The sequence below is a fragment of the Anticarsia gemmatalis genome, chromosome 7 (genome assembly GCF_050436995.1).
Source record: "Anticarsia gemmatalis isolate Benzon Research Colony breed Stoneville strain chromosome 7, ilAntGemm2 primary, whole genome shotgun sequence".
NCBI classification, from domain to species: domain Eukaryota; kingdom Metazoa; phylum Arthropoda; class Insecta; order Lepidoptera; family Erebidae; genus Anticarsia; species Anticarsia gemmatalis.
Window position 1 is genome coordinate 12,626,490 of NC_134751.1, and position 23,380 is coordinate 12,649,869.

A 23,380-nucleotide genomic window follows, 5' to 3' on the forward strand; every position below is an offset into this window, starting at 1 on the left:
TTACAAATACGGGGAAAATTATGATTCTCTTATGTGACGCAAACGAAGATGCGCGGGTCAGCTAGTTTAAAAATAACAAGTTTGACCAATCAAATTCTATCATAGCAACAATACACACACAATAACTTACTTATATGATATTATTGTTGAAGATATACTATCATAACTTATAGTACATTTTTAGTTAAACATATTATAGATATATGAGATCATTCTCGCATTGCTATCAGCAAATATGTCTTAAATGGTCGAACGATGAAAGTTGCGTCGTACGTTACGTTTGTCTGAGCTGGCGGTTTGCTACTCGCATATATTGTTGTCTGGTCTGTATCGTAATACTTTACATCAGATGTTTCTAATACTTATTTAGTTTATAAATTATGTACCGGTTTAACTGTATACCATTCATGCACGACGCACGTACAGTTTATTTTTCAGGCGCTTATATCAAGGCCTCGCGAAGTCAGCTGTGTTCTTATATTCGAGATTTTTTTGAGACTGTTCTTTGTTTAATTACCTCATTAAAGCACCAGAGGTAGCGATTGCGACACCTAGGTACCAGGCTGGGACCAAGGCCAAAGGTTACTTGTCAACGGGTACATTTATTATATTCTCATCGATTGCTAAGCCAGTAGATGTAGGAGCCACAAACTCTCGAACTTCTGACCGCCTCATTGCTATTGCAAAGTCGAATCGAACAGAACGAGCTTATCATGATTACAACATTAACGTACCACAACAGGTTTGAATTAAGATTTGGTCCATTCCTTTCGATATCCAAGGTGTAATAAAAAAACATATAATTAAGTACCTTATTGCTATTACATTTTATTCTTGTTTAAAATGATTTGCTTTATTTCCAAATCTATATGTCCCCGACCAACGAAGACGGACACACCGGGTACGATGTTTAAAGTTATGTTACAATATATACGCCCTTGTCTAAAAGGAAAATTCTTCGGAACGAATGGAATTTGCATCCCCGTCAAGTTGTACTGCACCTGTAATTTGATTTTTTCTTTGTAACCTTTGCCAAATTTACTTTAAAACGGCGCCTTTTTTAAAAACGTAGTAACAACAAAACAATTAGCATATTTCGCATTTTTTTTAACAAGTAATATATGTTTTTTGAGACGTAAACTATTAACATCAACACCTAAACAGACAAAGAGATATTGCTCTCGGTTTTAAAATTTGGTTAATTAGCAAGGAAATATTCACCTTTCTTATAAGAATTGTATTTAATTAATCTTTTATCTTATCCTCAATAATAGTCATCAGGATATTACAAGTGGATACTCACCGCTGGATAAGGACATGTTAAATTCAGAGCTTCTAGCCGTTGTTTAAACTGAGCACCGAATAGTGGTTCCCTTTCCACCATGTCACAAAACCCCAGATGCAATTCAATAAAACTTGGTTTGTATCTATTCGTTAACAATTCATAGAAATAGAAGTGCAACTGTAAAGTTAAAAAAAGTAAAATAAGTAATAGCAACAGTAAACTTACATGCGTGTGTGAAATTATACAAGCGCTCATTGAAGAAAACAATCAATATGCTTTTTCAACTTATTTTACAGTTTCATGTTATTTTAGGTAAATATATACATTTATTTTGTCGGTAATGGCCGACTAATTAATGCGTTTAGCTCCCGAAAAGCGACTAAAACGCCGATCGCCGATGTTAAAAGAAGCTAGTGTGCTGTGTTCCTAAGAGAAAACCGACGTTTAAAATATGAATCTTTTTTCACTCTCAAAAATGTTTAAAAACTTACCTTTACGTCATTATTGATTTCAACGAGCGCTTCAAAGTATAAACTAACATAATGTCTGGGATCCTGTCGTCCAACTCGACTACTTTTCAGTATCACATATTTTGCGTACTTGTGATTTACAAACGTGACCACTGGGCGTTCCGTGCTCATGTAATATACCTGTAATTATTACTAGATTTATATCAATACATATGAGGAAGATTTTATTGTATAATTCATTAGTTTCGAGATAATTGGCTGAAATATGGATAGTAAAAGGTGTCGATTCGAAATAAGAACAGGACGAGCGTTGATATCTGGTAGCACACATTGGACGGTAAACAATCAGTGGGTAATCACCTGAGCGCGGATATTCTACAGAAAGATTTTGAAACTGAAATGAATAGAGGGGGTTTAGCGCAAGACAATTTAAAATCTTAATATGCTATTTCCTTTGTAACAATGTCTAAGCATATCATTTATAGCTTCAGACAATACGATTTTCAATTAAACTCTTTACTGGCCGTTCTGGTCCAACTCTACTACACACTCACTCACTGGTTTACATATTCACGTAGTCGTAACTTCGACCATTCTTGAAAGTAAAAGGTATATAAGACTTTTTAGTATAATGGATACTTACATGATCAGATTGGCATTGTTCCAGTTGGTAATATAAACAAACGAAAAAACCTAAAAATATTATAGTGTTCATCGTCGCCGCTAAGCACGCGTGATGTATGAAAGTAGAAAAGAAAATTATACATAGCTATAGTACTATATAATATAATTTAGTAAAATGTGTACTTGATTTGTTTTTAAGTACTGTATTACTTAAAAGTATATTATGTAAGTATGTTGTTATTATATACTAGCTGACCCGCGCAACTTCGCTTGCGTCACATAAGAGAGAATGGGTTAAATTTTTCCCCATTTTTGTATCATTTTTTACTGTAACTCTGCTCCTATTGGTCGTAGCGTGATGATATATAGCCTATAGCCTTCCTCGATTAATGGGCTATCTAATACTGAAAGAATTTTTCAAATCAAAACAGTAGTTCCTGAAATTAGCGCGTTCAAACAAACAAACAAACTCTTCACCTTTATAATATTAGTATAGATAGAGATAATAATCAATGTTATATTACAAGTAAATTACGAGGGTTTCAGGGACCGCAATTAACTGGACCTATGGGCCTAGTAGCCAGATCGATTAACATTTTTATTTTTGTTCTCGTTTATTGGAACCACAACAAAAAACAGTACAGTTGACAAATTAATTTTATTATTTTCCGTATGTCCACGACCTCATGTTACTAGTGACGGCCCAAACAAGTGTTATTTAGACAGAAGATACTTTCATTCAAAATAAATTTACAAAACATAAAATAAAAATTGTTATTTTATTAAACAACAACCTGATGCCCGCAACTTCGTTGTTGTGGAATTTATTCAAGTAATCGCGTTTTTCCTTGGTAAATCCTGATCCCACGAAAATTCTGAAATAAAAAGTAGCTTGAATGTTACTTCAGAACCTTTTGTATTCTTCAGTACAACCTTATCAAAATCAGTACAGACACTTCAGAGATAAATAAATAAATAATAATAAATATTTTTGGACAAGTCACTTATGGTCAATAATAATAATAATGATTCAATGTCTATTTTAAGTGTGTGTGAATTAACGTACTTAATTATACAATAATCACAGTCAATGATTACACGCAGCACTGGGTTAATTAAATCTATCACTTAGCCTGTGGAGTAAATTCATGTTTAGGTAGAGTAAATAAATAAAACTAGAGCATTTTTTGGTAACTGTACTGTTGTAAGCTTGATTACAAGATTTTCTATAGAAATTTTGAGTTGGTCCCAGTAAATTAAAAAAATATTATAAATTCGGCTACTAGGCCCATAGGTTCAGTTAATTGCCGTCCCAGTCGCTGGAACCCTCAATTAATCGTATATGTGTATAGGTATATGCTAATGAATACACCTTTAATCTTATATAAAAAAATTCCATGTCACAATGTTAGTTACTGCACTCCTCCGAAACAGCTTGATCGATTCTCATGAAATTTTGTGAGCGTATTGAGTAGGTCTGAGAATCGGCCAACATCTATTTTTCATAGCCCTAAGTGAAACTATATATTTTTTTAATTTATAGGTATATAGTATAACAACATTTGCCGGGTCAACTAGTATATAGGTATATATAGTTTGGTATCAAATGACCGTGTGTGAATTGTACGTGAACTCATTTAAATAAAATGGAAGCAAACACTTAAATTGACAACGATAGTTTTCTACCTCTGCCTACAGTTTTTTGATCGTTTTGAAGTTATTTGTCAATCAGAAATAATGACGGCTTGGTCTACCGGTAAAGAAATACATTATCATGCAACTTCGACTACCCGAGATTTCTTTAACTCTTGGCCTCAACTTTTCTTAATTCCCGGAGAAGACCCTTGTCCAGCAATGGGACAGACCTAGGTTAAAAAAACATGAAGCTTCTGTCATCATCAATATTTAAAGGAAGCGATTATATTTTATATTTACTTATATACATATATATTCCTTCCTCTTATTAGTCATGCATTTCTGGCGAAGTGGTCGTCAGCTTACAAAATCATCTTTCAGTTTCGATTTAGGGAAAACATTATTAAAACCAATAAAATATGTTTTACTCAAAACTGTTTTATTAGAACTTATTGCTACGTATTTTTATTATTCTTAGGAGTGAATTGTTTTATCTCCATGTCAATATAACCACTAGCAATTGCGATGTGTACACCCTTTATAGGATAAGTCATATTGCAGTAGATACGACCTTGCCTAAAAGGGAAGTTCTTTGGTACAAACGGTATCACCATATCTGTGTAGTTATAGTCACCCTGTAATTGGAAAAAATAATATAAATCGTAAATCGCTCTAGCCTTTTACTATACTTACTTATATAATATTACTAGCTTTTGCTCGCGACTTTGTCTGCGTGACTTAGGACAGAATTTTCATACAAAGTTTCATTCACAACAATTATATTTTCATACAAAATAGCTTTGAGTAATACCTATATATTTAGATGCCACCTGAATTAAATTTTACAATCAAATGTACATGTAAGCGATAGAGTATCAGTGTGCTTCTTCTACGAGAACGAATGAATCTTAATCATAATATTGCTCCCTCTTTTTTTAATTTTTGTGGCGGTTTTGAGTACTTGGCAAAGGTAGTGTCTATTGACGTACACTAGCAGTGAACAAAGAGTTGCCAACAGTTAACTTATCTAACAGTTAACTTAATATTTACTAGTATATGACAACCTAGAGTTGGTAACTAATGTCCGCCATTTTATTAATCACCATTTTTTTTTTTTTTTTTTAAAGACAACTCCCGCCCTAAGAATTGCTCTTGTGTCGCGGGGACTTTTACAAGCATACAAACAACGGACACAAAGCACAACCAGACCCGAAACAATTATTTGTGGATCGCACAAATAATTGCTCCGTGTGGGAATCGAACCCACGACCTCCCGTTCCAGTGGTATCGGCGTGGCGACCTAAACCACTGCGCCACGGAGGCAGTCATTTGTATGAGGAAAATGTATTGTGGTGCTTTCCCGATGCTGTACAAGATAGTGGGTAAATAGGTCGCGTTAAGCGTCGTCAATACAACTGGCATTATTCAAATTAGTTTTATACGGTAACTGATTCTGATACAACATGCTCACACTTACGGGAGGGTAAGGACATGTGCGATTCCATTCCTTCATATGTCTTTTGAGTTGCGCTCCGAAAACTGTGTCCTTTTCGATCATATCACAAAAACCGAAATGCATTTCAACAAAGCTTGGTCGATATCTGTTCGTTAATAATTGATAGAAGTAGAAATCCAACTGGAATATTAATTTATTTTTATGCTAAACTTACACATGCTCATAAAATGTCTTGCTAAATAGCAAGCATAACACGAGCGCGTTAGCGAAATTGGGTAACTGTTTTATAGCATTATGGATGAATGAATGATGACGATCATCGAAGCGATTTTTTTACCTAAAGATATTTGCTCGTTTCCTGCAACGAGTGAAAGACCTTACCCTCACGTTGTTGCCATAAGTCTTCAGAGATCTGGCGAACAAGTCAAGATAATGTCGTGGATCCTCACGACTCACTCGCCGCCCCCTCACTAACATGTGCTGAAAGAACGAACTATTCACGAACGAGACCACTGGACGTTCGGTGCTTATGTACGATATCTACAATAAAATTATATTCATTTTCAATCAATTATACAAGTTCTATATCATACCTCACTGACATCGATAACATAAAAATAATACTACCAAAATAAAAGGTTGCGTGGCAAAAATATCTTGATGAATCAAATGCACAATGTGGCACTCATTTTATTTCAACAAAAGAGTTAACATTTAATAGGTTGTTATACTTACACTGGCAGACTTACATTGGTCCATTTCAGAATATAAATATATCAATGCACATAACAACATAAATCTTACGTGCATCGCTTGCATCGTATTAAAAGCAAATTATACCCAGGGAGCTCAACAGTGTTTCAGACTAAATTGTACACTAAATTAAGGGTTTAGGCAGATTTAACAAGATGAAATCATGATGTTTGACATAGCGGCGGAAATACTCCAATAGCTGATGTTATCATGTAATTTTAATCATATCTAATAGTACGATTATTTCGATAAACTATTTAACCGTGGATAAATAATTGTTGCCTCTATTGACTGAACGGAATCAGTAATCGCATCGTATGCGATTACTGATTACAAAGGCTCAACTTCGATTCAGGCAAACGGATCGTTCAAAGAGCCATTGGGTGTTTTTAATTAATGTTAAACCATTCTCAAAGGATTTCGTATGACGAACGAAATCCTTTATCCTTTTACCATCTTCGGGTATAACCGAAGCTTCGTTAACAAATACACAAAAAAAAATTGCTATCCACCAATTTGCTGTATATTTTTAGGGTACCACTGGGTGTTAAAAGAGATTACGAATTCGTATGGAAAAGTCAGAAGACTTTTGAGTGAATTAAATTCCTGTACGTACATATTCGAACGTCGATTTAGCAATTAGTTCAGTGAATAATTTACAATTAAATGACATCCTCATTACTCAAAATGGTAGTTATTTTAACCAGTGCATATTGTGCGTATATAAATATAAACTTACGTTATAACACTGGTTTTCCTTTATGGTATTACTTTATACAGGATGCATAATAAATGGATATTTCTGTCAGTATTTAACCACGTGTAAAGCAACAGTAAAAAGAGTTTAGTAACTGGAATAATATTTAAGAGCCAAACCTGGTGAGGTGTATTTCACATATGTCTGCCTACACCTTCGAGTATTACTGATGGTCCTAAGTAATAGGAGACGAGCCTATTACCATATACACTGCAACACGTTACCAAACTTCGGGCTACTGTTGACAAATATGCTAATATGAGTAAAAAAAAGGACCAGTGGCATTTTCCTAACCGATCGAACCCAAAAGCTCGTGATTATTAGTCACTTATACTACACTGCAGTTACGATCAATAAATACCATACTGTATTTTGTTATTGTCATTGTGTTAGAAACGTTAACATTAAATACAGTACAAGGGTTTTGTGATGTTAGGCATATATGTAACTGGTATTGAACAAATGTATGTATGTATAGATGTGTCATATAGTTTCAAACCGCGGTAACTGCTGGTCGCCAGCATGATCTGTGAGTGATTTCCTGTTTATTATTATAAATTTACTTGCTTTTTACACTAGTTTATTTACGTCATCTGTTTAAAAAGTATACATGTGCATTTCACACAAGTTTGTCACCAATTTTTGGTTGTCGTTTAAAAATTTTATGAAAGCAGATTTTTTTTAGGCCTCTTTTCCTAGCCCATGGGGCAAGTGTTCTGTGCCCTGCACCGTGTACGTAACTTATACATAAATTCAAATTTTCTTAAAAGTTAGGATCATAACTTCAGCTACAAAATTCGTTTAAAAATTTAATATTTCCGACACATCTCTGCTTTGAAATTTTAATCTTCTTCTGTCATGTCAACAACTTACCATGACATCATATAACATTTTTGATCAGAACTTGACAAATATAAATAAATTATCTCAACTAGATCAAGTAAAGTAAATCATACTTCAGAATAAAGGGTTTCTGAAAGATTTAATTTAATCAGCGACTTAAAAGATTGAGTTTGACAGCCACATTTTCTGATTTAAGTGCACGCAGGTACACTTAAATCAGAAAAATAACAGATAGCCATGACTTAACTTTACCTAAAGCAAAAACAACAAAAATTACTATAATGTTTAGTTGTTAATCAAGATTCTGTCGTAACAAGGACGACAATGTTAATTAATAGTAGTTGATTGGATTACCTTAAACAAGGATGAACAAAAACAGTACATTATTCCTCTTTCTGTGACTTATTAATTAGGTACTGAGAAATTAAAGTGCTTTACCCCGTTCTGCAAGCACGTACTATGTATCTTAGTAGACAATTTGTGTCATTTTGTTTAGTATATATATTTTGTTTTAGGGTTAATTTTACTATTGGGGACACAAGCAGTGCGGTCAGACATCTCCTACTACCATGAACGATCAATGGAACAGATCCTGCCGGCGACTGCTCTACGCAGGAACGCTTACTTTGGCTACAGCACCACTTACGATGGATACAACAAAAAGTAAGTTATCATTTGCTTTGCAACACACTTCGGTCTCAACCTTCCCCGATAAGAAAAAGACGTCATTCTATAGTATATAATAATATGTAGATATTTACAACACATCCTATACCTTAAAAAGCTAACCCTTTTTTAAGTACTGGCAGCATATGTCGCATTTAGCTTTTAACACCATAACACATTTTATTATTACTATCGTCAATCTAGACAAAATAAAGTATTTTTTCAAGATATCTCAAAAACTACGTTAAATAATAAATAAATAAATATCATTAAATCTAGATACAATTTAAATAGACCCACATAAGATAAAGAATCAATCAAAATCAGTTCACCCAATGCGAAACAATGAGGTGGCAAACATAAAAAATACGTTTAGTTTAATACAAAATAGTGTAATTGACCTTCTGGTACAATTTTAAGCCTCTAATTTCGAAAATCACCATGTTCTAACGTATATTTTCTATTAGGATCTAAATATGCCCAATGTTTTTCACAGGCTGATCGTCACAGCGCCAAGAGAAAACAACATAGGGGTAGTATATCAATGCAACGTGACCACTCATGACTGCTCCAGAATTCCTCATCATATATCCAGAAGTAAGTATTTACAACATTTGAATTTGTTCCATAATCAAGAAAAAATTGTTTATCTAAATTTATTTTTACATTATTTATTTTAGCTTTAAATGTTCTCTGTAAAACCCTTTAAAAACTGCTGAAAGGCATGATTAATCCTGGAACATTTAGAGATGAAAAATTACATAATATTTGAGCGAAAGCGAGAATAATTACTGCAACAACAAGTACAATAGTATCACATTATAGCCCGATAGGCATTTACTATATAAGCGTTATCTATTTCTAAGCTTTAAATAACCATTATATTAAATAGTTATTTATTTATTAGATGAATATTTCCTCTTCAAAAATAGATGCTACAAAATATCCTCGCATAATCAAACAATGGGTTTATTTAAATATGAATGGTTCTAAGCTTAATTTGTGATACATCTTTGTACATTTTAAATTGAATATTTTATGTTGTATATCCCTAAATAAGAAAAAGATATGATGATAATTATTACAGGAAAAATAAATTGCGTGCGACTTAACTACATGTTTGGCGTAGTGGTTAACGTGGTTACCTCGCTGCAATAACCGTAGCAGTCAAAAAATTATGCGATTAGACGCAGATAATAACTAACCTTATTTCCAACCGAAAGGCCGTTGAAATATTGCCAACATCGACTTAAATTTTTTCTTTCCTTTTTCAGATGTTGACAATTTACATAATGACTATTGGTTTGGGGCAACCGTGAAGGCCGGTTCCAAATTTTTAATGGTGAGCTTATTTTTAATTCAGTTCTTTAATATATCAATGTTTGATGTTACCAAGTTTATAATTAGGTGAATGAATTAAAAGAATACATTTAGATTAACATTAAATTTAACTGTACGTTTGGCGCAGTGGTTGACATGGCCACCAAATATCACGCATTTTTCCGCAAGGGTAGGCTGAGGCCAAATGTATGTAGTTATTCAATCATTAATAACCATAGGGTAAAGCCAAAACATATTTGTTCGAACTGTTTTTTGCTATAACATTTACATAAATGAATGCGACAACTCAATACACCTAGTAAATAAATTTCCACTTGTTTCAGGCGTGTGCACCTTCTTTAACAATCAGTAAGTGTAGTTATAACTACTTGTAATGATAATGTCATCCTGGCCGGTATACGGCTGGCCAGTTTCATTGAAACCAGCCAACTGTTCAGGCCTTTGTTTATAATATCCAAGTGTGAGCACAATACAGGCAGACTCTCTATTGCTTTACACTCGTAGCCCAGTGGGACGGCTAAACCGACACGTCCAGAGGGCAAGCCTTACTTGCTGTCCGAGGCATGAAGCTCAGCTTGCTATTTCCGGGCATTTTCTGAGACATTTTTAACGAACCCGAGACCTCTTGCGTGGCAGTCGCATACACTATCGACACAATATGATTCAACGTACTCTACACTGTACAAACTGCAGTTACTTGTAAACTATAGTATGTAGTAGTAGTTGTATATAGAAAATGTTGGGATCGCGCAAGAAAACTTGGGTTGGTAAAACAATGGTATTTTCCATTCATTTAGTGCGTTTAGAAATCTTTACAGTATTTAAAAAAAGGCCTCAAAAATTAATCGTACATATTATTATGTTTTATAATCTATTATTATATTTGGTGCTAAACAATCGTGGGTGCATAGCCCACAGAATTCATTTTTCAGATGGAGACATACTTGACATTCCACTTGGAAAATGTTTCAAACGTATGAATGGACAAAAGGACTTTGAATATCAAGGTTCTTCTGCAAACTTGGGCAGTAAGTAAAATACATAGCGATAAAAACATACTGTTTCAAAGTTCTAGGCAGAAGTTAGAACACAATATACAACCACGTCTCTCCACTCCCGAATCTGTTACGATATTCCGGGCGTTTAATCAAACATTTGTTAACTGCATAACATAACTGCACGTTTGGCGCAGTGGTTAACGTGGTCACCTCACCGCAATAACCGTAGCACAGCGTGTGGTGGATTCGAATGAATTCGAATCCCACTCAGGACAAATAATTGTGTGATGAGCACGAGTACCTGTTCTGAACCTGTTTGTCAATATCTATGTAATAATATAAGTATTTATTTGGTAGTATATACGACGTATGTTGTATGTTGGTTACCATAGTCCAAGTTCTGCTTAGTTTGGAATCAAATGACCGTGTGTTATTCACACACGGTCATTTGATTACATTTATATTTATTTATAATTTCCGAAGATGTAATAGATGGAACTATATAGTCTAACTATTGCCTATACATATTGGCGTAAGTGATACAAATCAGTTAATTATGAATAAGTATTATACAGTTAAGAATTCATTTAACAAATAATTTGCAGGGACAGATATAAGGAACACAATGGGCTGGAGCTTAGATATTGGCCCTGATGATTCCGTCATAGCTGGAGGTTCTCCAATCATGAATAACGAAGGTATTAATGTTACAAATATTTTTTTCATTTGTGTTTGCTGATCGACATAGAGACAAGATAATTCATAACGTCTATAGCGCAATTCTGTATAGTCTGTTCTGTCGAGTATCGAGTGTTTGACACCAAAAAATATACTGCAAAAATAGTTTTATCGGTGCCCGCTAGATACGCTATTTTTAGGTTTTCATGTAAGATTTCTCGATAGCTAGCCGGTTGTCGGTAGTCGATATTAGGAGAATCGAGCTACCGAAGGCCTTTGTTTGACAACTACTATCATATAAGCTATAAAATTTGACGTTTATCGTACCCTCTTTAATACGTAGATGGAGAGATTTAAAATACCACAAAACACCACTCTTCTACAGAATATCAGCATCAAAAGTGGCTGAACCCACTTATGGTTTACCTACATATTGAACACTACATAGTGTACAGGTCAACTGTGGCATCTTTACTTAGTCATGATAATTTAACCTAAACATTATTTAACTACAAATATGTTTAAGTTTAATGATGCAGTGCTATTAAACCAAGACTTTAAAAAAATGTGACTTATGTTGAATAATACAGTTACCAAACGCAAATAACAGTGAAATTAATTCTATATTTTTCAGTTGGTAAAGTTAACATGGCCAAATAAAGATGCTACAGCTGACTGTATCTAATAGTCTATAGTAGACTCATCGTCGCTTATTTCCGATATAATATTATGAGGCGTATAGGCTTTTCTGATTTACTTAATCAATTTTAAGGTCATGAACGGTATTCTTTATTTTCAGGACTTGTATGGATTTTAAATCCACAAAATCAGGACATGACTGATGTGGGAGGCAAAACACAAAAGTATGGTAAGTTACTGATGTTAGTGATTTAATCGAAAACAATTGGACGTAGTAAAGCAGAAAAAACTCAATCCACACTTTGACCACAATGGAGTTTAGTATGCAATCATTCTCCTGAGGGTCAAATCTATGATGTAGTGAAATCCCTATTTTTAAAATGTACATGAAATCTACTTTTCCTACTACCTCGACTCAACCCACAGTATCAAGATTGTCAAAATTTGCCCTCAGGAGAATCCAAAGAAAAGATCCAGAGTAAAGTCAAAGTGCGGATTGGGTCCTTTCTGCTTAACTACGACCAATTATTTCACAGTCCACCACGGCGTAGCAACACGTAAAAATTACTAATTAATGTTGATTGTTACAGGCTATAGCGTAGCTGCGGGATATTTTACGAGCACACCAAATATTGTATCATACGCCGTGGGCGCGGTCTACGACCAGGGAGGTACCGGAGGTGTAAGTGAACATAACCTATAAGTATGGCTAATAACTTGCCTAGGAGCAAATATTTGAATATATCGAGCAGCTTTTATTTCGATGTCATCTCCTAAATATTTTTTTAAAGAGAAAACGTGTAATTGAACTTTAAAGCGTTATCATTTGGGTCGTAATAAGTGACAGACAGTAGTTATACAGTGGTAGCATTTAATATTATGTGAAATAAGACATAAAATAAGAAAATCATTCGTAATCGTGCCGGTCGTATTTATAGCAGAAAACCGTTTCGTTAAGGCGATGCAGTAAACTTGTATTTACTTAAACGTTTTCCATACATCGTTCCAACTCTTAATTGCTTTCAAAGAGTCCCCCGAACAGAGAACACATAGGACGTAAGAATTCGTGATAAATTGGACGTAAAAATTTGCAAGTTTTGGTCGTACGAGCTCATGAGACCGTTTTTTATTTTAACCAACTCGATTAAGGGGGAGGATAATAATTTGCTACGAATTTCGTTATACAATAACACGTTTTTAATATTATCAAATATTATTTCAGGTATTCATTACCTCGTTAAAGAGTTATAAAATTAGTAAAGATAAGTTGGAGAAAGGCGCGGATATATCGGAGGTGGGGTCGTCGTTCGGCGCGGCGCTGTGCGCGGCGCGGCTCTCCGGCGCCGCCACCGACCTGCTCGTGGGCGCGCCCACACACGCCGCGCGGGACGGACACGACGTGGGGGCCGTCTATGTGTACATATACAACGCGTTTGTAAGTCTATGTTAAATCTTGTTTTTTTCGTCTGTGTACAGTCGGCTCTAAAAGTCGCTGAACAGATCGAATTCACAAAAAACCTGTACACAATAAAATTTAGCGACTTCTGGAGCTTTGTACTTGAGCGATGAAGACGAAGCGACGCGATGTAAGAATCTCTCGCTACGCTGAATCGGTTACAAACGTCAGCGTCGTATCGTATTACATCGGTGCGTTAGACCGACGTACGACGAACGTTCGCCTTCGCAGAATCATTGCCGTAGGTAGAAAGCGTTTAGCTCGTTTTACTTAATTGTATTCACTATACCTGTAATATTTTAAATAGTAAAATGTACATTTTAATACAGGTCAGTACCGATGTAAAACTACGATACAAAAAGAAAATAACGGGGCAGAAAGCCGGTTCACGTTTCGGCAGTGCTATCTTATCCGTTGGCGATTTGAACGGTGATGGGAGAGACGGTAAGAAACACTTGTAATACCTTTAACAGTTAAAAATTTACATTAACAGAGTAAAAGTAGAAACAGTGAGAGCCGAGAGGTCTAAGCTTGCACCTTCCGCACGCATATCCTACTAATATTATAAACTAGCTGACCCGCGCAACTTCGCTTGCGTCACATAAAATAGAATGGGTCAAAATTTTCCCCGTTTTTGTAACATTTTTTATTGCTACTCTGCTTCTATTGGTCGTAGCGTAATGATATATAGCCTAAAGCCTTCCTCGATAAATGGGCTATCTAACACTGAAAGAATTTTTCAAATCGGACCAGTAGTTCCTGAGATTAGCGCGTTCAAACAAACAAACAAACAAACTCTTCAGCTTTATAATATTAGTATAGATGCGAAAGTTTGTGAGTGTGTATGTTTGTATGTATGGATGTTTGTTACTCTTTCACGCAAATACTACGGATCCGATTACGATGTAATTTGGTATATAGGTAGCTGAAGACCCAGAATAACACATAAGCTACTTTTTATCCCAGAGAGAGAGATTTACACGGAAACGGTTTCCACGCGGACGAAGTTGCGGACGGCCTCTAGTTAGAAATAACTTCGAAATATAATTGGTGCCTCGGGTTCGAACTATCTACAACTTGTGTAAGACTTGCCAACATGAACCGCTCGGCTCTCACTGCTCTAAGAATTTACATATTTATGTATTATTTAGAAGTGGCAATAGCTGCTCCGTATGAGGACGAGGGTCGCGGCGCGGTGTATCTGTACAGCGGCGAGGCGCTGGCCGGCGACCAGACATTCACGTGGCTGCAGAGGATCCAGCCTCAAGGACAACATCGCTCCTTTGGCTTGAGTCTCACCACTCTCACGGATTACAACGATAATGGATGCAATGGTAAGTTGCTTTAGCTTACCTTTTCTGTAGCGCGATTCTGTACAGTCGGTACCGTACTGTTGAGAATTGAAAGTTTGACATTTAGAATATACTGCCAAAATAGTTACTACGACGTCCGTCAGAGGCGCTGATTTTCGTACAAATTTTCTCAATGACAAGTCGGTAGTCGATAGTAGTAGAGAATTGAGCTACTGTATTAGTAATCCAAAAGTGATTAGTTTGTTTGAACACGCTAATCTCTGTTCTAGCAAACTGTAGCGTCTTTACTTTGTAATGGTAACTTTACCCATACATTATTTAATTACAAATATTATGTTTAAGTTTAATGATAAAGTGCTACTAAACCACAACTTTCATAAAGAAATATGTTGAATTATACATTTATGAAATACAAATTACAAAAGACTGCCTACGTGGCGCAGTGGTTTAGGTCGCCACACCGATACCACTGCGTCGGGAGTTCGTGGGTTCGATTTCCACATGGAACAATTATTTGTCGGATCCACAAATAATAGTTTCGGGTCTGGTTGTACTTTGCGGCCGTTGTTTGTGTTGGTAAAAGTCCCCGCGACACAAGAGCAGGTCTTTGTGCGGGAGTTGTCTTTCTAAATATAAATACCAATGAAAATATTTACCTATATTTTTCAGTTGGTAAAGTTTACATGGCAGAGTAAAAATAAAAAATATTTATGTGTTAAATAGTCAATATATTAAGGAAGGCTATAACATCTCGCTATGATCCATGCGGCCGGAGCAGCAGTTATAATTATACAAATTGTTATAATTATGTCCACAGAGTTGGTGGTCGGTGCTCCGTTCGAAGACAAAGTCATGTTATACAAGTGCATCCCCGCGATCAGTATTACTAGATTGTATACTAAATTTCCGAATATACAGGTAAAATGTTCACAAAAATATGTTTACGGAGAGAGAAAAGGAAGTAATAGAGTATTGCTAATATCCTCCCTTCTGACACTATTTTTCGTATATGGATAAAAATATTTATTATTAAATACAAAAGTATTATTTACTGGTTTTGGCGTATTATGTATTTTGGTTATTTTTCAGGGTCGTACAAAATTAGGTAAAACCGACTTTGCTTTCGAAGTGTGCATGAATATTAAATATCCACCAAAAGCAAAATATATAAGTACAAGTAAGTTTTAACAACTTTTCTATAGTCTTAAGCATAGCAAATTTCTTTAAATATTTTATTAATTAAACTTAGTTAAGATTAGATACACCTCGGTTGCTCAGGCTACAGAGACAACTACTACTGCTGTCAGGCAAAGTGCCAAAGCCCAAAGTTTTGTAGCGTGATACATGACAATAGACTTGACCCCTATTATAACAGACTATTACACTTTAGATTATAACAGACGTAATGTCATAAAAACGAACCTTTTCTGCAGTCTAATAAACCAATATACTGTATTTCAGGCTTAGTAACTGAAGTAGAAATGGAACACCCTCATGCCAAGTTACTGAAGCCGAACAAGGGCGAAAAATTCGTGTTCCAAACATCAGTGAAAAACAGGCAACAGCCACTCTGCCAAGCTGTGCAGTTTACCTTACCACAGGTACTATTTCGAGAATACAATTTTGTACTAGTAATACATAATACTAGCTTTTGCCCACGACTTCGTCCGCGTGGTTTATGACTTAGGACAACATTTTCATACAAAACATCCCCTATTTCATCATCTTGGGGGTAGAATTGATCAAAATAATTTCTTAGCGGATGCCTACGTCACAACATCTACCTGCATGCTAAAATTCAGCCCGATCCGTCTAGTGGTTAGGGCTGTGAGTTGCCGGGCAAGGGTTTCCTTCCGAACAAGGGAGGGGTTAGGCCTTGAGTTTACCACGCTGGCCAAGTGCGGGTTATGCATACAAAAAGGGATGCAAGTTTTAATCACGATGTTTTTCTTCACCGTTAATTAGAGCAGGTGATAATAATTTCTATTACAAATACAACTTTGAAAAGTCATTGGTATATTGCTTCGGGTTTGAACCTGCCGCCACTTGTGTGGTGCCAACTCATACCGGACGGCTATCATAATACTATTTTGGGATAATTTTATTTGGTCGTTTAGGATTCGGCTATTATTATTACTTTGTGTTTGAAGGACGGTGACTATGAGACAGACGTGCGCTACAGCATCACGACGAGTCTGCTGAAGAACCCCGCCGAGCAGGACGTGTTGGAGCGCGGCCTCGTCGTGCTCACTGAGGGCCGGGTCACGCACACCGACTCGCTGTGGGCCGCAGAGTGCTCCGGGAACAGAGCCTGCATCTCCAAACTTACTATGGCCATCGCTTCTGATATGGGGTAACTACATTCATTTTTATTAGTACTTTTACACAAAGGGATATGCTGGAAACGAAAATGGTAGTAGTAGGCAGTCTGAAAACGATGCAAATATAATTTCTTCCTCAAGTTTAATTTATAATAAGTATTTCATATGGTTAAGTAAACCGTTTGACGAAAAGCAAACTCTTTCAGTCTTCACTCTTCATATTTTTTTCGACTATCTACATAGTTGGGGGTTTTCCCTGTCTATCTATCTATCGTATGGTTAATGGTCAACCTAGTGTCAAAGTTGTTCAAGCCGCCCGGAAGGCCTTTGACATGGCTCTTCGCCCATTATATGGCTGCCATTCTGTAACTGGTTTGGTTCATTTAGTGTATGTATTATTATAACACTATATTTTCTCCAGAGAGGTGTTCACAACGGGCTCTAGAGACGTGGGCACGTTCAACATATCGGTGCACAACTCTGGCGACGTGGCCTACGACCCGTGCGTGCACGTGAGCCTGTCCCGCGCCGCCGTCTACAAGGCTCCCATGGGCTGTCTGCGGAAACCTGGCAACAAGCTGGAGTGTACCTCACTCAAACCATTGAGAACTAACGATCACTGGGTAATATACAATATTTTTTCATTTGTCTAGCTAGTACTTTCTGAATTTTACTGTTAAGAATTTATCAGAGATTTAGTTAGGATATTGAGGTTGTCGACCTTAGTGCATCGCAGAGCACGTAAAGCCGTCGGATCTGTGCCCGAGCAGTCACTAGTCGTGTCGATTTTAAATAGTTTAATCGTGCATTACTTCGGAATTTAAGGGTACGGCTTGACATATTATAAACAAGGACTGATAAAAATAATCTAACAATTTGTAACACTAGCACGTCAACGAGATCCAGCTGGACCTGAGTGCATTAACGAACAAGGACGACAAAGTGACGTTTGACGTGACGTTGCTGGATCGTTGCGGGAACTACAACAACTCACACCGCGACTCCCTCGTCGTGATGCTCAGGAGCGACCCGAGCGGCATACAGATAGATGGGTGAGTCAATCTGCAAATATACTTTACACTATGATTTTAATGTGCACGGATATTTACGGGTACCTAGCTATGGAAGAAAACTAACTTAACTCGCAAATTTTTCTAAACTATCGCAGTTTGTATACTCATTATATTATACTATATACGAAAATGAAAACCCATTGGTCATTTTGGTATAAAAAAACCATTTAAACCTTTTATTTTTGTTACACATAAAAAATCATCAAAAATATAAAACTTAGTAAGAGGTACAGTTCAGTGTACGGTAAACCATACAAAAAAATACACATACATAATTTATTATCATGCCTGTTATACCCGAACGTAGGTAGGAAGGAAGGTAGGTAGGTAGTTATGTATAAAATACACCCGCATTTTGCCATTAACAACGTTTGCTTCATGTATTAGGGGGCGAGTCTGTTGCCATATGTCAGTAAACAATATACATCATTTAAAGAAGTGGGAGAATCGGAAGTAGTCTTTTACTTCGCTGTCCATCGGGAAAGTTCCTAAGAATGTTGGCAACATTGCCACGTTGTATAATAGCATCTCAGGTTTTTCAACTTTCAGCATTAAGTTTTTTTGGGTTCATAGACATCTATTCCATGCTATTCCAAGTTTTACGATAGGTACTATGATGGAAATAATAACTTAGGTATGTTATTATGACATCATCAGTATGTTCACTTGTTTACAGGAAAACGAGTGCGGGAAACGTTGTCAAAGTAACAAAAGCGGATATCGCGCAGGGAATGCAATTTGAACATATATACGAGGTAATTATTTATATTTTACTACAATATTGTCCAGGTAAGACTGTTTTTTTCCGGAATATTATCCCTATTTTGATTTAAAACCAAAAATAGAGTGTGAGTCAAACAAGGAATTCAATCTATTTTTTTATTGATTTGTTTTTCTTTATTTCTGTTGGCTTTAAAACTGCATACTACAGCTGGCGTTACGCGATTGAGTGACAAACATCGAAACTTTCACATTTTAAATATATATTTTAGGTACATTAAATGATTGTAATTATTTATAGATCAGGAACAATGGACCTACTTCCTTCAAAGGCCTGACTACTGATGTTACGATCGAGAAAAGGCCATTTATGTCAGCGGAATCCGTAAGTACAATATACAATAGTTCTTTAACACAGTTCTTGAAGAAACGCAAAGGCCCCAAGTAACTAACCACTTGGCCAGCGTGGTGGACTCAAGGCCTAACCCATATTCTAGTACGAGACCCTTGTCCAACAGAAGGGTGGTAATAGGTTAAATTTAGTTAGCTATAACAAATATATTATTTTTATCATTTATAATACACAAGTATCTACTTACTTTTAAAGTTTAACAGAGCCTCAGTCTGTAAATATCACGATATAGCAATCCTTGACTTATCGTTTCCAAATGAAACAACTTAACAACAACAGTAATCGAAGTATTCTTTTACTGTTGTAAAGAATACTTCGATTCATAGACTCGATTCGTAAGCGCAAATCTCGGGAGCAGTTGAACCGATTTCACTAATTCTTTGTTTTTAATTTTGAAGGACGAGGATGGTTCTTACGGAGAGACTAAGAAACTGCAAAAAAATATTAACTTTTTAAAATAAAGAATCGTCTGTAAGACAATACGGGGGTCAGCTAGTTTCTAATAGTATTTCTTTTTCTAGGTGTTTACACTAACAGGACATTCAAAACGAGAAGATTGTCACAATTTCGTAACAGATTATAAACGAATGGAATTCCATTGTAATATTGAAGAGTTACCGAAATACGGTGTTGTGAAAATTGTGATACCAGTCCAAGTACTTGCTGACACCCTGAGTGAGTACAACTTTAATGAATACTCATCAAACTGTTATAATTATACCAAGTGGCGTTCTTTACTCTGTCTACCCCTATGGGAAAAAGGCGTTATATAACGTATGTAAACTGTAATAGGGTACTTACTTGTCTTGGTTAACGAAACATGTAAAACCTTTTACAAGTAAAATACACATCCAAAATTCTAAAGTTGAAACTTGATATTACAAATACAAAAAATATTATTAGCTGGTTTGAACAGCTACTTAATTTGAATATTGGTAGCGACGTCATGTATTATACAAGATTTTTTAGACTAAAACGTTTTTGACATTTCGTAAAGAGTTACTTTAAATAGTATTTAAGTACCCTATTCAGCGATACCTAATATTAACGCATTATGGTTATTTGTATATTCACCTTAATTTTACGTGACGTCATATTTCAAGCAGTACGAGCACAGTAACCTGGCCGAAACATCAAGCGAAATTAAGACAAAAAATCCATGATCACATTAGTCCTTGTATAATATTGGTTTTTAACAAGTAATATCTATTGCAGATACCAATCAACTTGAAAAGAAAAATGAGACAGTTAACTCCAATATACATCTTAAAATTGACCATTTCAAAATATCAGAAAGGTATGTTTTTGTTTTTAGAAATATTTTAGTGCTCTCAGAGGTCTAAATACATTCAGAACTCAAATATTGAACGTGTTATATATTATTTTACGTTACTTATAGATTAAGGTTTTTTTGTTTTTCCAGCGTATCGACCATAATACAACTTCGAAGTGCTTCAATACCTTTGTGGATAATAATTTTAGCTGTTTTATTGGGACTGTTTATTTTATTATTACTCGGATTTGCTCTTTATGAGGTAAGTTCAAACAGACTTTTTATTTAAAGGGTCTTCTAAAATATGTCTGAACCTTCAAGTTTCACTGAGTTACTTATTTAATAGAAAATCCGTGGCAAATACATTGACAGCCAAATGGAATAACGTCCCTAAACTTTAAGCAACTCTTAGGTATCATGCTGTCTATGTGAGTTGTGTAGCGACAGATATACTTTAGAACCACATCAAATTAATATTCTCTTTTTCATTTGGCTTAAGATTATTGTACTTTTTCACTTATTTTGTTATACTCGTTACAGTGTGGGTTCCTGCAACGAAAAGGTAAGAAAGAGTTGGATGACTTGAAGCAAAAAGTGCAGCGACAGTCTGTTGTAAGTATCTTATGATCAACTTGTTTTATGCTACTGTCAACTTAAAAAACCCTACTCCTAATTTCTATAAAGAAATTATTAGTGATTGCTAGTTAAAATCGTAGTTTTCTATTCCTGAAAAGCAGGTACCGTACCATCGTGTGTATTGTACTCACACACGAACGCTAGGAATTTCACGCAGGGCAATTTTAATTAAACCGGCCGCCACCTGTTTAATATTGAGTCTATATATTTTTTAAAGAATATTTTGTAATAATTGTATTATTTGTGTGAACAGCGGCGAAACACGATGCTTTCGTCGACTCGGCCGATCAACTACAAGCAGTTGAAGGAGACGAGAGAGGACGAAGCTGCTGTCGACTGCCCTTCCGCGGCACCTTCACAATAGTAATACCTAGTACAGCGGCTAAATACCTACTATTCGCCGCGAATGACGCAAATAGACGGGAATGTAAGTCTAGATTTGGTCGATGGTAATGTTAAGCAGCGTCTACGCTAGACGAACCGAGCATGAAATAGCCTAATAAATTAATTTTACAAAAAAATGGATTTCAATTATCTTCTTTCGTTTTAAACTTAATAACAGTTGTATTCATTGTTTACTTTAAAACTAAAATATTGGTATGCACAGAGATTAACTTGTATACAAAATGTACCTGAGATTTGAACTAGAGTTTTCACTGGAGATAACGCACATTTTCTAATCTGCTTCATCAAATAGTACAAGGTTGCGCTCTATTATACAATATATGCGTTTTCATACACACAGCACGACAGCACATTTTATACAAAAGAATAAAATTACTTCGAATTCATAAATATGCATAATTTTATCGATACATTTTTATAATTAATTCTACTTTTCCTCGAAATAACTCTTTGTATATTTGACTCATTAAACATACACATACATACTTACGTAGATATTTTTTTAATACGTCAGTGTCATACATAATTATTATATGTATACATGTAAATATGTTTTATTTTGGCCAGGGGTGCCTCGACCTATGGATCTGTCCGACCATAGGAAAGAGGCATACGGGCATGCGATCCCGTCCTACCCGAGCCACTGCAGCTCCTACCCATTCTCCCCTCCGCAGCTGCAGTGTCCAGTCCCCCCCCCCCTACCTTCATCCCATATTCCTCAGCCATTACCCCGCATCCTTCACCACTACCTCAATTTCCCTCCCATACTCCCGTTGTACCGTAGGATTCCCAAGGAGGGTTGACGTCAGGCAGGCGGCCGGTTATAAAAATATCAGCCAAATCCCTTCAACATGGATTCAATGTATGATAGATGCGATAAGACTAGGGCGTTCCCCCGAGGCGACGCGCAAGCGCAGCACCCGGCGCCTGCGAGAAATGGACGAGGGTTGTTGCATCAGGGACGGATGCAACGTAAGAAGCGAGTCCGTGGCGATGTAAGAATGAGGATTGCGAGTTGGAATGTAGGAACGATGACTGGAAGAGGTAGAGAGCTTGCCGATGTTTTAAACAGGAGGCGAATAAATGTAGCGTGTTTGCAAGAGACGAAGTGGAAAGGCACGAAAGCTAGAGAGATTGGAGAAGGATATAAATTTTATTATACTGGAAGTGATGGTAAAAGGAATGGAGTGGGTGTGGTGTTAGATAGAAAACTGAAAGAATGCGTGACGGATGTAAAGAGAGTGAATGATCGAATAATGTTAGTTAAAGTTATGATAAAATATGTAGTGCTAAATGTTATGAGTGTATATGCGCCTCAAGTGGGATGTGATGAAGTAGTGAAAGATAAGTTTTGGCAGGAATTTGATATGGTAGTAATGAGTATCCCACAGAGTGAAGAAATCTACATAGGAGGTGATTTTAATGGACATGTAGGGAGAGCGAATGTAGGGTATGAAAGAATACATGGGGGGTGGGGTTTTGGTCAACGGAACCGTGAAGGGGAAACACTGCTAGAAGCTGCTTCTGCTTTTGATCTGGCCATAGCAAACACCTTTTTTCAAAAATTGGACCAACATCTTATAACTTACAAAAGTGGTCGGCATAGCACCCAGATCGACTACTTCT

At 36.1% G+C, this 23,380-nt stretch overlaps 1 protein-coding gene and 1 long non-coding RNA gene across 2 annotated transcripts; one reads left to right on the plus strand and one right to left on the minus strand.

The window, feature by feature from the left end:
* Window positions 1-858: 858 nt before the first annotated feature.
* Window positions 859-1,888, minus strand: LOC142974108 (uncharacterized). The gene is made up of 3 exons (XR_012959546.1): window positions 1,777-1,888; window positions 1,304-1,462; window positions 859-1,001 (listed from the first exon to the last, which is right to left on the minus strand). It is a non-coding gene; the product is annotated as an uncharacterized LOC142974108 (long non-coding RNA).
* A 5,483-nt stretch (window positions 1,889-7,371) lies between these two features.
* On the plus strand, window positions 7,372-22,091 carry LOC142974166 (integrin alpha-8-like). The gene is made up of 25 exons (XM_076116329.1): window positions 7,372-7,509; window positions 8,339-8,486; window positions 8,986-9,086; window positions 9,764-9,831; window positions 10,154-10,178; window positions 10,742-10,858; window positions 11,434-11,526; window positions 12,306-12,374; window positions 12,736-12,827; window positions 13,368-13,580; window positions 13,931-14,045; window positions 14,753-14,935; window positions 15,732-15,832; window positions 16,004-16,091; window positions 16,376-16,515; window positions 17,065-17,267; window positions 17,657-17,858; window positions 18,124-18,287; window positions 18,985-19,063; window positions 19,330-19,413; window positions 19,962-20,115; window positions 20,656-20,737; window positions 20,864-20,975; window positions 21,254-21,325; window positions 21,603-22,091. Exons 1-25 carry the CDS (start codon window positions 7,503-7,505, stop codon window positions 21,711-21,713), a joined length of 2,823 nt encoding a protein of 940 aa, XP_075972444.1. The 5' UTR covers window positions 7,372-7,502; the 3' UTR covers window positions 21,714-22,091.
* The last annotated feature ends 1,289 nt before the right edge of the window (window positions 22,092-23,380 follow it).

Bases quoted from the DNA above. Each gene is read 5' to 3' on its own strand.
- LOC142974166 (XM_076116329.1), top strand. The intron at 9,087-9,763 runs GTAAGTATTTAC...TTCCTTTTTCAG, and splicing joins TCCTCATCATATATCCAGAA to ATGTTGACAATTTACATAAT. The intron at 21,326-21,602 runs GTAAGTATCTTA...TTGTGTGAACAG, and splicing joins AAGTGCAGCGACAGTCTGTT to CGGCGAAACACGATGCTTTC.